The sequence below is a fragment of the Caretta caretta genome, chromosome 1 (genome assembly GCF_965140235.1).
Source record: "Caretta caretta isolate rCarCar2 chromosome 1, rCarCar1.hap1, whole genome shotgun sequence".
Taxonomy (NCBI): Eukaryota; Metazoa; Chordata; order Testudines; family Cheloniidae; genus Caretta; species Caretta caretta.
In genome coordinates this window covers 80,538,725-80,555,683 of record NC_134206.1, presented here as the reverse complement: position 1 = coordinate 80,555,683, position 16,959 = coordinate 80,538,725, and the positions used below count along the sequence as shown (strand labels likewise).

Genomic DNA, 16,959 nt, shown 5'->3' with positions numbered 1-16,959 from the left:
TACACTCTCCCAAGAACACTCACCACAGAACAACTGGGTTGCCATTTTAAGAGGTAAAGGCAGTTCCATCCCAGTCATCACACATTGGGAACACAGTGCAATGGCAGTTTATATATGCTGAGATTTTGAATAGTGAAAGAAGCTGGCGTTGACGCCACACTAATAGGACAAACAAAGGATCTTGAGGCAAAGGTGACTTAAAACATAGAGTAAGATTATGGTTTCAGCAACTAACTGAGAGGATACAAGGAGCTTCAGGAATGAGTGGAATCAACTAGGTAATGCCCTCTAGAGGTAAATCTTCTTTACCAAAAGGACTAGAATACTACCTAGCCAGAAACTCAGCTGTTTCAAGCACTAGGAACATCTTTAACCTTTGTTGCAGCAAGCAGTAAAAGGAGAACAAATGGCTCCTACACTTCACCTGTGCCACACTGAACTGAGTAGAAACAGCTTCACTCAGGCATCAGGTCAGAAACAAGATTTAGGGTCATAGCAGCAGTGGCCCTAAAATCTTAAGGGTGAAGTTGCTACAAGCAATGTGGCAGAATTTAGGGACATTCATTCATGGAACAAATTTCAACACAGAGTATTCTCTAGGTTTGCTGAAGCATCGCCAAATTTTCTATACTCAGAATTTGGGCTTTCTAAAGGGAAGTTCACATGCTTGTGGTGTTTTGGTTACTGTAATATTTACAATTATTACTGATATGTCTCTTCCAGTTACATTACATGCAGCATAGTGCAAAAATTATGGTACAGGAGAAAAAAGGTACAAATATTACAGAGCTGTTGCAGGAATGGAGCTGAAAGTCCGAACTGTTTAACTTTAAACTTACCATTGGCTCTGGACAATGAAATGAGAGGTAGTAATCTATGTATCAATTCAGGTAATGTATTATCACCCACTGGAAATATGTCACACATGGTGGTTACAGAGTCGATACACCTGATAGTTCTCGGATGTGAAGCAATTTCATGGAGTAGAGGCTTTGTACCATTACAGCTAGAATCATTATGTACTTGTGCTGCGTGATACATCAAATTGGCTGGAAGTTGAAGCTAGACAAATAAGGCACAGGTTTTTTTTAATGAGAGTGATTAACCATTGGAACAATTACCAAGGTTGTGGTAGATTCTGTCACTGGACATTTTTAAATCAAGATTGGATTTTTTCCTAAAAAATATGCTCTATTTCAAACATGAATTAATTCAGGGAAGTTCTATGACCTGTGTTTTGCAGGAGGTTAAACTAGTTGATCATGGTGATCCCTTCTGGCTATATAATCTAGGAATCTATAAATTGGTGCTAAAAGCAAATGAACATGGAGAAGACAATATTTTACTAAGACTGATCCTTTTAGTGTGTGTACCCCCAAGTGATAATTAAAGCAAAAGCTTGTGTCATGTTTTTCCACAGACAGCTGTACTACATATTTAGTACAATACTATGTGCAATCAAGACAGGTTTCAAGACATTTTTAAAAGGGTACTTTTGATTTACAGCCACTACACACATTTTCTAAACACAAAAACACATTGAAATCTACAAACCCTCTAGCAATCTGCTTTTCAACTGAGTCAAATATATGTAGGAAGCTTTAAGGATGGCTGTTAAAGGATACAATATTGTATGACGCAGACATAGCAACATCAAGTAGCAAACATCTACAGTTAAGGTTACCTGACACTTTACATTACAGACCCGTTTTCATGACTGAGAAACTTCAGCATTTGGACTGAAATGTTTCCACATCATGTGTCTGCTGCCTAAGACTGCCTTTTTATTTATTTATTTAGAAAGTTTCAGCTTAAAAGATTCAGACATTTTCAAGACTGAGGTTAGGGAAAATACATCTTGACAATGTTAAAAATTGTTTTGTTGAGAAGCTCTAACAACAGTTTCATGTTTTGGAACAGGGAGATGAAAGCTGGTGAGAGACAGTCACCCTATTGTCAGATGTGCCTTTTGCCATCCCTGTGAAAATTTACCAAAATCTGGACATGCTGCAAGCCTTTGAAAAAACCAAAACCTCCTCAGTTTGCATATTCTTAATAGATTTGTAAGAATTTAGCAGCTAAATTCTCCTAAATTCACACCCACACTGATCATGCTCCATCCCCGTGTGCTGACCACACTGCTCCTACACCACTCCCATAGAGCAAATGAGCATGCGCCAATCTGAAGTGAGAGGTGATGAGCAGGACATTCCCTGCCATTGCTTTTCCTGACTGCTACGGGCCACTGTGGCACCAAGCACAGGAACTGAGTGCAGGGAAACTCTCTCCCCTACGCTCTCAATGCTACCCCTGGCTGGTGCCCAGGCAGATGTGCCCAAAATTAAAAATATTAAGTTTAATTATATAATGTTAGTACTTAAACTGCCTGGATCAGAGAAAAACAGCTACGGCTACTTACTGATGGTAACTTTTTGGGATTAAGCCTCTTCAAAATCTCTTTGCATTTATAAATATTTTAATGAAAACTACTTTTTGGTTTTCTGACTGACCTGAATAAGTGCTTTAAGTGTATTAATGTTAATTTATTTTTATATTAATTTATCATTACAAAACAGTTTGAAAAACAAAGAGCCCTACATTTTACATCTCTACTGTTGTTCATCAATGTACAGTGTAGTCCCTGAAGTGTGTCTGAATGCATACGTTCAATTCTGGTCTTCTGGTTATCTACTCTTTACTTAGTTGATGAACTGGGATAAAATATCATAGGGGAATAATTCAGAATAACTAAAAGGAAAGATGAAAGTCAACTGCATGGAAGATCTTTGGTGTGTATATGTAAGATTTTGTTTCAAAACAATTGCCTTAGGAACAAGCAACAAGATGCAGTAAAGACTAATTCAAGATTTAATCCATATATACTCACATCATCAACATGTTAGTGAAAGTATCAAAAGTTGTACATTAATATATGGCAATATTTTTGTTTTGTTTCAGTAGATTAGTGGTGCAGCTTTTCCAAATGGGATAGTTAAGCTGCAGACAGAGCAATTGCATTAAATCTTAATTCTTCTGGGTCACGTTCCATGAACTTCTTGCAAACTTCTACTGCATCCTATTTAAAAAATAAGATATGAAAACACACAATCACTACTTATTATATAAAAACACACTATTACTAAAAACAATTAAGCAATTGGCACATGAATTAAATACAGTATTGTAACTATGATTTACAGCAGTTATGTCCCTCATGATTCTTTCACTTTCTACACAAACTTTACCAGGGTGTCAAACTGAACTGGAATTAATTTCTAATCTGAGTTGACACTGCTAAATATTACTTGCTGTGCCCAACGTAAGCAAGTGTTTTGAACCTCAGGAACAAGGATGATTTATTTAGTTGTTGCATCTAACAGTATGGAACATTATGGGTTACATTTCAAAAGATAAGGCAGTTAGATAATTCTTTCTGCACGTTTGTCTTTAGTAGTACTGCTGCATTCAGAAACTTTTCTCCTTCACCTGCAGATGTAACTGAACTCCTAAGCAACATCACCAGCTTTGTATGTTGGGAAAGTGGAAGACTGTATATAACTCCTGTATCTAATCTAGACTGAGGGTGCACCACACAGTGCTTGTTATTTGTGTTAGAAAATATGAGGCATGTGAAGGAATAAAAAAGGAAAATATGCACTCATTTCACACACACAGTGTGTGTAATTTAAGAAAAAGTGACTGGCAACTTAAAGAAAGCAGCCTGTGTGTCTCCAGCCTCTTGCTTCCCCAAAGATTATGTAAAGTGACCATAAATGTTAGCTCTCTATGCGTGGTGTACTCCCGGGAGAATTCTGCACCACTGCGCAATGCAGAACTTTTCAGAAATTAACGTTGGGCGTGTGGAATTTCCTCCCCCGACAGAAATGGGCTGCAGAGATATTGGCCGCCACTAGGGGCCACCGCACCCAGCAGAGCCCAGCTCACAAATAGAAGACAAGGATGGCGAGGAGCGGGGGGGTGTGCTGGAGGATTTCCAGCAGCTGCAGTTCTCAGTACCCCCTGAAGGAAGGAGGCAGTAGTGCGCAGGAAACTCTGTGGGACCCAGCATCATCAGGCTGTTTCTCCATCTGGATCCCTGGGGGTCTAGGAGGGTAGGCTCTGTGAATGTCTGAAGGCTGGCCTCTAGAGGGTAGGGGATGTGAATGGGCCAGGGAGGGCCACATGGCTGGGCTCTGGGCAGAAGGGGGTGTGTCTGGCCCCTCATCTGGGCTCTGGGGGAGAGGAGGCAGAAAAGCAGGAACTGGGTTGCTGCAGAGGTTTCTTTAACTCTCTACTCCTGGGGGAATTTGTGTGTGTGTCTGTATTGTTACAGACATACTTGCTGACAGGTATTTTGAAATAAATTACCAAAATAATTTAAACTGGCATGATTATATTATGTTATTTTGACAAATAGAATATGCAGAATTGCTCAGAATTTTAATATATGTGCATAGAATTTTTAATTTTTTGAACCAGAATTCCCCCAGGAGTAATGGTGCTATCTGTTCCCCAACTGGCATTACTTGTGTGAGAGAAAAGTTTATTCTCAAACCAAACGTATTCCCTTTGGATCCATTTTGCAGTCAAACAGCTCCGGGCACATTACTCCTGGGGGAATTCTGTGCCAATGCGCATAATTCATGTTGGTGCAGAATTTTTCCGCCCCCCGGTAGAAAATGCATTCTGCCCACGAAGTGCTACAGTTCCACCTTTTACCCACCGGAGCCTGCTGTTGCGCCAGAACAGCCAGCGACTGGCAGTAACAGCTAGCTGCATTTGCCACAGCAACCTGCCCATGGAGCCAGGTTAGGAGGCAGAGAGGGGCACATGGGGCTGCTGAGGGGGTGGGGGTCAGACTGGGATTCAAAAGTGCTAGTGGGGGGACAGACTGGGGCGTGGACTCAGGAGCTAGTGGGGTGACAGCATTGAGCCAGGTGTAGAATGGGCAGGGGCATAGGGGAGTGCAGGGCTACATGGGGACAGGAGAAGATGTGCCTGACTGACTGGGAGAGGCTTGGGGTCAGAGTCTGCATGGGGGGGAACTCCCCAGCTCCCTAACAATCCGTACCCCACCCAAAGAAAACTGTTCCATATTTCTCCTACCCATGCCCAACAATCCTTCAGGTTCACTCCCAGGCTTCTTCCCTCTCCCTCAGCTCCTCTATTACCACTGACTATCTGAAGCCTTTACGCTGCTTCTGATAGGTGTGGGAAATACATTTCTGTACTGTAGTTTAAATGAATTACTCAAAGTTCTATATTAATATGGATAGTAGGGAATCTGTTTTTCAAAAAACATTTCCTGAATCTTTCTTGTCATCTGTATTGTTTCAGACATACTTGCTGACAGGTATTTTGAAATAAATTACCAAAATAATTGAAACTGGCATGATTACATTGTGTTATTTTCACAAAATATGCAGAATTGCTCAGAATTTTAAAATACTGTGTGCAAAATTATTAATTTTGTGGTGCAGAATTCCCCCAAGGAGTAGCACATTAAAGCAGCAATGAGCAAGTACGTTTAAGATAAAAGAGGTTAGAAGGGAATAGGTAGAACACAAATTGTGGGGGTTGAGAACTAGGGCAAAGACTATAAATGCTGGAAGAGAGAGAGTGCACCCTTTGTTAGCATGGCATCTCTCAAATTATAAAGGAAATAAAGGGAAGGAAAATAAAATACCTTTGCTTAAAAGTCCTCAGACACTGGTCATTTCAGGGCTCCCCCATCATGTATGCATGGTTTGAGAGCAACAGAAGCATAGGAACACCTCAACATGGGAGAAAAAGTAACCTGATCTACGGGTATGGTACCCTTACAAGATTTCTGCTCAAGCAGCTCTTGTCCACCATATTAAAATGTTCTGTTACACACAGAAGTAACGGCATGGGTATTCTGAAATACTCCTGGCTGAGAACTAATTAAAGGCCTTTTCCTCTTATCCCTTCCCTTACCCAACTACATATCTAGGAAGTGCATAAAGTTCAAGTTGCACAAAAACTTAAAGGATTTTTCTATTCTTACCTCTAAAAAGGTGTCATCACTAGTTTGTCCATGGTTTATTGGAAAAGGTTTGCGCCCATCTGTTGGAATACAAGCAATTATACAAAATATAGTTGTAAAACGAAAACTGGAAAACTTGTAATTTTCTCAGACAAGAACATAAACCCAAAGCATTAAATAATTCCCTCCTCGTATGAGGACATGCCACCAAGATCAGCTCAGTTTTTCATAAACTTAGCAAAATAATCGTAATACCCAACTGTTCAGCACTTTCCCCTCTAAACAGAGTATTTCAATAGGAATACAGTATTATAAACAATGACAAATAATAACACTTTTTTAGTTGAACATAGATTTTTAATACACGAAAACTTTCAAATCAAGAGGTAACCTTGAGTTCTAATTATTTTGTTTCTGGTAATGTTTAAGTTCTTTGGGTTTTCCAAATAGGTCATTGGAAAAAAAAAAAAAAAGTAGTTATTTAGTGCATTTAGTGCCCTCCCCCCCCCCCCCAAAAAATTACTTGCCTGTACAGAAACTGTTCTTCAAGATGGGCACATATACATTCCACTTCAGGTGTATATGCGCACAATGCACCCCTGCTCTCTTCATGTGCTGAGTCAAGGACATAGAAGGGGCATATTTACTGCCTCCCTCTCCATTCCTTCACACTTCTGTATATATAATGTCTGAAATAGCAGGGAAGTGGAAGGATCATGGAATGTATATGTTACTATACAACTCGAAGAACAACAGTTACTATACAGGTAAGTAACAGTTTATTCTGTTTGGGGATTGGCCCTGCTTTGAGCAGGGGATTGGACTAGATGACCTCCTGAGGTCCCTTCCAACCCTGATATTCTAGGATTCTCCTTCACCTGATTGTGCACATATACATTCCACTTTGGATGACACATCAGCAGTTCCCTTACAGGTGACGGGACATTGGATCACCTGAAACAGAGACTGTAGCACCAACTTGCCGAAGGCTTGAGTGATGGTAATGTCTGGAAAAAGGTAGGAACAGACGGAGGGACGTTGCTCAGAAAAGCTGATGAAGGAGACTGACCTTTAGTAGAGCGAGCTATTGTCCTGAGAAGAGGAGGAGGAGATCTTAGGAAAGCTGCAGCACAGCTTAATGCATCAGAAACCCAATGAGAAATTTGTTTGACCCCTAACTCTCTCATTGTAGGCTACAATAAGCCTGGGAGAGAAGGTCTGAAGGACTTAGTGCAATCCAGATACAATGCTGGAGCTCTGTGAACATTTAAGGTGTGGAGCTTCTCTTCAGCTTCGGAAGAGCAAGATTTTGGAAATAACACTGCAAGACGAATGGTTTGATTTCAGGTTGAAAGCTGAAACTGCTTTTGACAAACTTAGAGTATGGCTTAAGAGAAACTTTGTCTTTATGAAAAACTGTGAAAGGAAGATCAGCTAAGAGAGCATAACGTTCAAAACTCACCTTTGCAGAAGTGACTGCTATTAGGAATGCCGTCTTCATAGACACCAGGGATAGTGAGGCTGTCATCCTGGGTTCAAAGGAAGAACCCTCTAGTCTAGAGAAGACTGGGTTAAGATTCCATAATGGTACTGGATCAGACATATGTGTAGATGTCGGACAAAACTTTTTAAAAAAATCTGGAAACCAGAGAGAGTGAGAAGATGGAAAACCCATCCACTGGTGGATGCAGAGCAGATACTGCTGCCAAGTGGACTCTCTCAGAACTAACTAACTGATAGGCCATAGGCCAGAGGATTTCAAGTGTAACGAACAGTCCAATACATGTGAAATCTCTCTGTAGCGGGTCAGTAAACGTTGAAATTGTGCCCAAATAGAGCACCTTCTCCACTTGCATACGTATGTCGCTCTAGTAGATTCTTTCCTGCTGCTCATTTAGATGATCTGAAGATCTCGGGAGCACAATCCCTTGTGAGCATTCAACCAAAGTTCATCCATGACATGAGGTGAAAAGATTGGAGGTGGGGATGCAGAGACTTGCCCTAGTTCTGAGACTAGGGGAAAAGTTATCAGTGATCTGACTGAAAATTGATGTAGATCCGTGAACCAATACGGGCTCGATGAGACTGGTTCCAGTCAGATTAATGCTGCTTTGTCTCTTTTCAGTTTCCTCAGGACCTTGGGAACGAGAGGAATTGGAGGAAATGCATATAGGAGATGACTTGACTGGGGAGAAGGACAGCATCTGTGATGGAATATGGGCTGCAGCCTGTCCTGGAAAAAATATCTTGCACTTGTGGTCCAGGTTGGTTGCGAACAAGTCTATTATTGGGAACTCCTGCTGGTAGAAGATCTGGAGGAGAATGTCCTTTCTGATCGACTACTTGTGTTGGTCTATGAAAACCCTGCTGAAGGAATCTGCAATTGTGTTTCTCATTCCTGGAAATGCTGGAAGAGAGAGCTGGAAAGTGGAATGACTTCAGGGAGACATTTCTGATGCATAAATTCCACAGGTGGATGGCTTTCTGGCATAGCCGAGACGATCTTACACCTCCCTGCCTGTTCAGACAAAACATGGCAGCTGTGTTGTCTGTAAAATTTGTATCGTCTGATTCTTGATGGTGGACATAAACATCTTGCAGGCCTGATAAATAGCTCCGAGGTCCACATATTTATGTGGAGTGAGACCTCCTGGGGTGAACAGAGAGCTTGTGCTCAAAGCTGACTAAGATGGGTTCCCCAGCTCTGGTAGACACATCTGTAGCCAGAGTCAGTCAGTTATGACTACAGAAAGGGAACCCCTCTGCACACTGAACTGGTGGATGGACCTGCAGACCTTGACTGACCTCATGCAGGTATGCAAGTCTGCACGTTCAGGAAATGTTGCTCAGCCAATAAACTGCTTGGTTGCAGGTGGTACAGGGACTGGGGTTTGCCAGAGGGTCTTCATCAGCTCTAGCTGGGCTTCATTAATGAGAAGGGCAACTTTTCCCTGAAAGACTTTAAAGCCCTCTGGAGAAGGGGATATCGACTCCAGGGTGATGGCTTTGTCCAAGGAAGGGGATGAAATATAGGGACAGGAAGGCACATCTAGGGGTTCCTCCACTAATTCCCCTTCCTCAATAGGATCCAGTACAGCTGACAGAGGGATGGCGGAAGGAGCCTCTCTAGAGGTTTCCTGCATGGAGACTGAGATCTCCCCTTGCTCTGTAACTCCAATGGAGGTCTAGACTCCCTTGGAGCAGGCAAAGATCTGTAGAGTCACGGAGGATACAGTACAGGAGCCTCTTTATGGGAATACCAGTCCTGTACCTTCTGCCTCATGCCACTAGGGCAAGGTCTATGAAGTGACTATAAAGACTCTGATGGGAATACAGGCCCCTCATGCTCAGAGTCTAATGAGAAGATGTAGGACTCATCTGGAAAGGGAGGAGCATTCACCTTTGAGGTCTGGAAATGGTGGCGGTGGCGGGGGGAGGGGCATTGATATCAGGGAAACCATCTGGTCAGAAAAAGCCCAACGAGGTGATTGGAATGCCAAAGTCATAACTGGTGCCAGTGGTTGGCATAAGGTACTGTAGAGAGTATGTTGGCTGAACACCACACATCAACAGTGCTGACAATGACCAAATCCAGGTGCAGCAACAGGGAGTCAGGTAACGGGACACAAAGGAGACTCTTATGGAAAGGTAGGCTTATGGAGTTGAAAACACCAAGACAGCCAGGTGCTCTTCCAGTGGAGCCAAAGGAGGACACAGCAAAGATTAAGGCACCAGTCTCAACAACTCCAGAGGAGCCAGAGTTGACAGTGACACCTCAGATGGAGCTGTGAGCATCTGTGCTTATTCAAAGGCCCCAACTCAGCACTGGAGGACTTACTGGAAGCCTTCTTGTGCAGAGAAGATCATAACATTGACTGTTTGTCCAGGTCAGAATGTTTGGATTTCTTTAAAGAGGCCATCGGGAAGAGGAAAAGTGATGCTTCTCTCCGGATTTATGCTTCAAAGTTGAAGCTGCTGGACGAGCATTTCTCATAGTTTCAGAGTCCATCAGCTTGTGATGGGGGCCTGGTTCTGAGGAGGGACACAGTCTCCTTCATGAGGTGAAATTTGAGGCAGAAATTCCTGTTTTTTAGTCCTAACAAAGGACTAAAAAAGGGAAGGTGGTACAAATAGGGCATCTATCCCTCACATGCCTCTTTCCAAGACGAATTAAGCAGCTTCTGTGCCTATCCATGACAGGGATAATGGCTCTGCACGTGGCACACTGCTTAAAGCTTAATGATTTTTCATAACAAAGCCCCAGACTACCTAAAATTATTACTAATTAAGTATTCTAAGGCTAACTATAAGAACTATATGCACTAAAGATTTAAAGCTGGAGAACCAAAGCAAAAACTATGAGGTGCTCCAGTTCTCACCATGGGCAGTGGGAAGGAGTTGAGAGGGTGCGGCGGACACATTCCATTTATGTTCTTGGCTCGTGCAAGAGGAGAGCAGGGGCACATGCTAGTGGTACTGCTGGTAAAAGTCTCCACATACACTTGAAGTGGAATGAATATGTGCACAGTCATTCAAAGGAGAATGCAAATTTATACTCAGACAAGTGAAACTAGAGTTTCTGGGGTGAGCACTAAAAAGGGAACTCCAAACCCACCAATTCTGAAGGGGTTAAAGGTCAAGTAATATGTAACTGAAGTATTACACTCAAGAGCAGGATATATAAGTCACAGAAATACAGTAAAGTTAATACTGATAATTTAATATAGGTATGATTCACAATACTAGTTTAGCACCCTACCAGAAGAAGTGGTCTACAAAAGTTTCAATTTTTTTTTTAACTGTATTGTGCAGAACTGGGAAACTTCTGGTTTATTGTTTATGAAAGAATGTGTGGCTCAGTTTGTATTGATACCTAGCAGGGGTGAAAGGAATTTTCTCTCTCTTCCAGTGGGGAAGATGCGACACGAGACCTTCGAAGTGGGGCAGTTTCAAAGAGTTTTATATCTATAAAATGGTATATGTATCTTTGTGAGCTAGGGATTGTATTCTGGCTCCATAGGGGTGGGCTACAGAACTTCCTGCAGAAACTAAAATCCCTGGGCGAGAATTACCACAAATCCTGAGACAGATAAGACAACTGTGTACATTGTACCATTGTACACACTGGTTTTGAGTGGGTCTAAGAGAACAAGAAAGCCAAGAAGGAAAAATGATATAGAGTCATCCTGAACTCACTCAGAATAACCCTCACTTGGATTCATGAACTGACAGACTTTAACCAAGAGGGCAAAACCCTGCTGGAAGGGTTTGAAGGACTTTGAAACGTCCTAGGGGCTCCACATGGAGAATGGGTGATAGCTGGTAAGCTTAGCATGCCTACAGACCATTTCTTGTTTTATGACAGCAGGTCTCAAACAGGGGGTCGTGAAGTTATTACCTGGGTGGTCATGAGCTGTCAGCCTCCACCCCAAACCCCGCTTTGCCTCCACCATTTATAATGGTGTTAAATATATAAAAAAGTGTTTTTAATTTATTTGGGGGGGGGGGTGTCGCACTTAGAGGCTTGCAACGTGAAAGGGGTCACCAGTCACCAGTACAAAAGTTTGAAAACCACTGTTTTATGATATGTTTTCTTTGTAATGCGGTGGTCTTAAGTAAATGTACTGTGCTTTGCGAAACCACTGGTAAATGTCATCATGCCCCATGGAAGAGATGAGAACTACAGGCGCTGGATTACAGTCATGCCTGCTGGGATAAGCACAGTGAATTTCTGGGGACTGTAACCTAAAACTCTGATCCTGAGGCAGAGGAACACGGGTCCCCACCCAGAGTGAGAAGTGACAGCTAAAGACCTGAGAACTAAAAGGGTGCCCTTGGGGAGACCCTGGAGGAGACACGGGTACAGTTAACCCTGCAATTGTGATGTTAACAGTGCCCATTAAGTGTGGTATTTCTCAACATATTTACATTTGTTGCTTACTATGCAAATATTTCAAGCTATTTATGAAAAACTATGAATGTCAAAACGTGTTAAGGCATGACATTTTTCTCCACCCGCAGCATTGGCCTACTGAGCTTGCCAGGCCAAATTCTTTTTAGTTCTCAAATCATTTTTTAAAAATCTGGCATAATTTTAAAAATCTGGCATAATTTCCTTGAACTTGGCAGTACTTCTAACCTATAATTAGCCTAAAAAAAAACAAAGTAGGCTCTTATGAAATATAATATATTAAAGCATTTTTTATATTTACTTTAATGACTAACCTCTTGTACATGGCAGAAATGACTGAAGCTGCAACTTTAAGATAAAATCCTCAGCACATTCCAGAAAACAGAATTGAATGTCATTGTATTTCGCAAGCTGTGTTTTTGACTGAATTCTTAAATGCAGTTTGGCACAAAAACATTTGAATGTACCTATGAATAGCATGTTTTTGATGGTAGTGTGGGCATTTATGTTCATGTGCCACTCCATAGCTTTCTGCCTGCCAGGGTCCAAATATTCACCACAGTGGCTAAAGCTGATGACTCAGCCAGAATTATCTGAACAGATTTATAGGAATCACAATGATTACAGGTTTTAGGAACTTCTGTAAATTATTTAAACAAGAGAAGAGAGTTACAGATTATTGTATTTTCGCTTTTTCTTATTTCTCTATATTATGTCTTTAATCTCTTATACTGGTACAGGAAAGGGTTATTGTAAGGATGTTATTTATGTATTTGTAAAGGAAGTGGTGTTAGCATTCTATTGTGTAACTACCATCAACATCTTACACATATTTTTAATTCAAGCATACCTTAAAGTTCATCTCCTCCTACTTAGTTATTCTCAGGGAGTGTACAATATGCAAAGCTGATAATCATATGCTCTGCACTGTTTTTAAACTCATGTAAATGACAGAATAAAATATAAAAGCAACATGGACACAGTGACACAAAACTTCAGCAAGGAGAGCTTAAAACAATGGGTGGTTCATTATTTTAAAAATCATATTTTGAAATTTAAAGCAAAAAGTTATCTGTGCTGCATCGTACAGCTTTTACCCCGCTATTTAGTGTGAGTCACTGGCATCTAAAATATAAGCTCATAAAACACACTTTATGGAGAACGTACAACATTCATGAGGTACAGCTGACAGTGATGATTCTTAGGTTCAGATTGATTCAGAACATGTCCTTTATACTACATTGGCCTCCAAACTATTAAAGATGTGTGAGAGCATTGCTTCACTAGGAATATGTTTTGAAAAGGTTAAGTAGTCAGATGAAATATGGCAAGCATACTCTCATTATACTATATTGGAGAATTATGCTGGAAAGAGGTCTGTGTGACTTGAGATTTTATCCAAACCTATTTAAAACTGCTTCAACTAGGATTCAGAAGTGTCTACAGCAAAATCTTGTTGCCCAGCAACAATTCTATAGGAGACTAAGAGCATTATAGAATATCGGAGCAGAACTTAGTGCTGCTCAACCTGCAGCGAAACAAATAGTTAAAAATAATTCAGATGCAGAAGCTAATGCTCAGATGCAAATGAAGTATTAGCTATTAAATGTGAAGCAAACTTTTTAAAACCAGCCTGCGATGAATGAATTGCAGATCTTCAATATCTGTTAGTATGCTATTCTTCACGCAGCACGTTTTGATTCCGACTATTCTGGTATTCAGTAACATGCCTCTAGCTAGAATTTATAATTTGCACTGTTCAGCATTAAAGAAAAAAATCACAAAGAAAATAATAATTAAATGACATTCATCAAAGAAGCCATCCTCCCCCTCCAAAAAACCAACCCCCCCCCGCCCCCCGGAACTGAAGTACAAGTGTTTTCCTGATTAGGACCATAATTTTGTTGAGTCAGACTAGTTTCTAACAATGGTAGTTTGTATCTTGCCCTTTATATTACATTCTCCCCCTCCCACTCCCCAAAATAAGGTTAATCATCACAGAATATCAGGTTGGAAGGGACCTCAGGAGGTCATCTAGTCCAACCCCCTACTCAAAGCAGGACCAGTCCCCAATTTTTGCCCCAGATCCTTAAACGGCCACCTCAAGGACTGAACTCACAACCCAGGGTTGAGCAGGCCAATGCTCAAACCACTGAGCTAGCCCTCCCGTGTGTGTGTGTGGGGGGGGAAATCAACAGGAAGAATGCTTAATTACTGACTACAACTGACAAGATCATCACACTGACCTGTTTCAAGAGCAATGAAATAAAGTGTTCTTACCTAATTCATAGAGATGACTGCCTACGTTAACCAACGCAATAAAGTGAAGATCTACTTTTTCATCTATGCTTGGTGCCTGTAAGAAAACAAACAAAAACAGTATAATATTATGTACACCAAATCTCTTATGATACTAAAAATACAATCCCCCAATATAGAAAGCATGTGACCTATAAAAGGAGGGGACTGTAGCCGAGAAGCCCTAAAAACCAGCTTGGATTGATTTAAAGTGAAATTATTTAAATCACCAATCGGGCAACATTTAAGTAGTTTAATTTTTTTTCATTTGTATTTTTTAGTTATTTTCCTAAAGACAGGTTGGTTCTCACTGGTCAGTAACCAATCAGGCATGTTGACAGGCAACTAAATATAGCTTTTACACTAAATTTGGTGCTTTCTGCTAACCAGGAGGATATACTATATCTTAACACATTTATTTAAGCAATTATGTAGTTTAACTTAAATGTATCTTCACACCACCAATGCCAAGGTGATATTATTCCTATTTTAAAGATGGGGAACTGAAGCACACAGAGATTAAGGCCAAAGTTGTCATGTCCCCTAATTTTGACTTGCATTTCCATTTTGAGGTATCTAGGTGACTAAGCCCTAATTTTTTTTAAAGTATTTAGCATTTTATATGTTCAATGTACCAGTTCCCATTAACATAAACTTAAAGTGCTTTGTGTGCTCAGCACTTCTGAAAATCAGACTACAGGGTCTCAAGCAGAGCACTCAGAAAGTTAGGTGTACACAATTACTGACCACTTGTGAAAAATCTGGTTTCAGTGATATGACTAGTATCATACAAGAACTCTGTGCCAGAGGGCAGGCAGAACTCAATTATCTGAGGGAACAATCAACTGCTTTATTCATGAGACCATCCTTCCTCTTCCTGCAATCCCTGTCTCATTCGTGTCTAACTTCTGCAATAAATGGAGGCAGGGATCCTACAGACAACAGCCTTATTTATTATGTACCCCGATTCATTCCCTGAGCCCCGACCATCCTGTGTGATGAAAGAGGCAGAGGTCCTGTGGAAAAATGTGTTTTTGTAATTAAAGACTGTATCATAATGCATATTCAAAAGGGGGCTGAATTAAAGTTGCACAGGTAACCTTAATTCTGGCAGTTGCTAACTTTTGAGGAATTGATTTTGCAACTTTAGTATTTTGTTAATGTAGTTTTGTTTTAAATGTAATATTATATTCTGGTAATTGTCTATTGATTGCAGATTTAAAATACTATGTCTGAACAATTTTATTCCTTAAAACATGCAACTCTAGCTACTTCAGGGCACTGGGAGTTGGTGGGAAGAGAGTTTATCTTCTCAAATTTCCCTCTGCTCCAAAGCCTCATACTGCTGCCACTATTACTGAATTCTGGTGGCTGGAAGCCACTAGTCATTTCAAAGTCTGTAGGCATGTGGCAATTCTCCAAAAAGGGTCATAGTTTTGGAATATAATGTACCCATCCTATATACATCCACATCATATATCATTTAAAAGCTTATTTTATGTACATTTTGATTAAGTATGATGTGGAGCTGTCAGGTGGTGTCATAAGCCTGCAGAAAAGGTGAAACAATGGTGTCCGAAATTAGAAAGTGTCATTTTTTGCACAGTTCCAGAAAAACTGCAACATGACAATTATACTTTTTATGGTTTCAGTTAATTTCAACACCTCAGTGTGGTATTTGTTGGTCAAAGCTACCAAACAACCATGTATTAAAATATTTTTATTGTTTTTGCATGGGCAAGATATTTTCCCCCTGAAATGAAGCTATTTGGCACGTGGCAAAAATGGCAAATATCAACCGTTTGCAGTAGAACATGAAATGTTTTCACACCTTATATTCTTAATTGTCAAAGCATCTCACAAGTGATTACAGTAGTTTTCTATATTTTCAGTTGAAATTTGCTAAACTAGATCAGATTCACACTGAAGACTGTGCACCAGTAGCAGTACATTGTGTTCCCACAATTTGTACTGCACAGTGGGTAGATATAAATGTACGTGAATTGCTTACGTAATGCTTCTCCATTTGTAAGCTTATGTACATACTATATACTATCTAGTCTGCCTGGTAACCTGTTTTAATTTCTAATTACCTATGAATGCAGTACTAGCCTTGGAACTGTTCTAGAAATGAGTTTTTTAGTGACACTTATACTTATGCACAGGTCAGTATTAGTGTTAGAAATGGCAATACACAGCTTCATGTTAGGAATATGCAAAAAATATGACAGAAAGAAGTGACATAAAAAGTAGTGAAGACAAAGTCCACAAACAAGCGCATGCCTCTGCAATGAAGAGGGATGAAAAGCATGTTACAGCTCTTACAAACCATGTCATCAACAATCTGGCAAACTCCTTAGATCCTGAATCACATGGAAAGGTGCTTATCAACACATTTACTGGACTGGATGTAGTAAACGTACAAGAGTCTCTACTGAAAATAGCAAATTTTGGTGAAGAACAAATGGAGAGATCTGTGAGAGGTGCACTTGATTATGATGGGACATGTAGCTTTTTTCAGCCCAGTCAAGAAATCTGGCATCAAAACATTTGCTGACATGGCCAAGAAGACCAAATTTAAATCTGTCCTTCCCCCTCCCTTGCCAATCACAGGAGCGATCAGTCCAGAAACTGTTTTCTGGAGAGCCCTGTCATTAGCAAAATCCAGAGATGATGTTTCAGTGTTGACCCATGGGACCTGTGCCTATGTACCCTCTTCCATGCTCGTGTAACAGTGAACAGA

At 40.6% G+C, this 16,959-nt stretch overlaps 1 protein-coding gene across 1 annotated transcript in view; it reads right to left on the bottom strand.

Annotated features, from left to right (window-relative positions):
• Positions 1-2,850: 2,850 nt before the first annotated feature.
• Positions 2,851-16,959, bottom strand: part of UCHL3 (ubiquitin C-terminal hydrolase L3) — a 60,961-nt gene continuing 46,852 nt past the window's right edge. The window contains exons 6-8 of the mRNA XM_075129043.1: positions 14,199-14,274; positions 6,029-6,087; positions 2,851-3,076 (exon numbers count right to left, since the gene is read on the bottom strand). Coding sequence (XP_074985144.1) covers positions 2,993-3,076; positions 6,029-6,087; positions 14,199-14,274 — 219 coding nt within the window. The 3' untranslated portion in view covers positions 2,851-2,992. The remainder of the gene's footprint in view (positions 3,077-6,028; positions 6,088-14,198; positions 14,275-16,959) is intronic.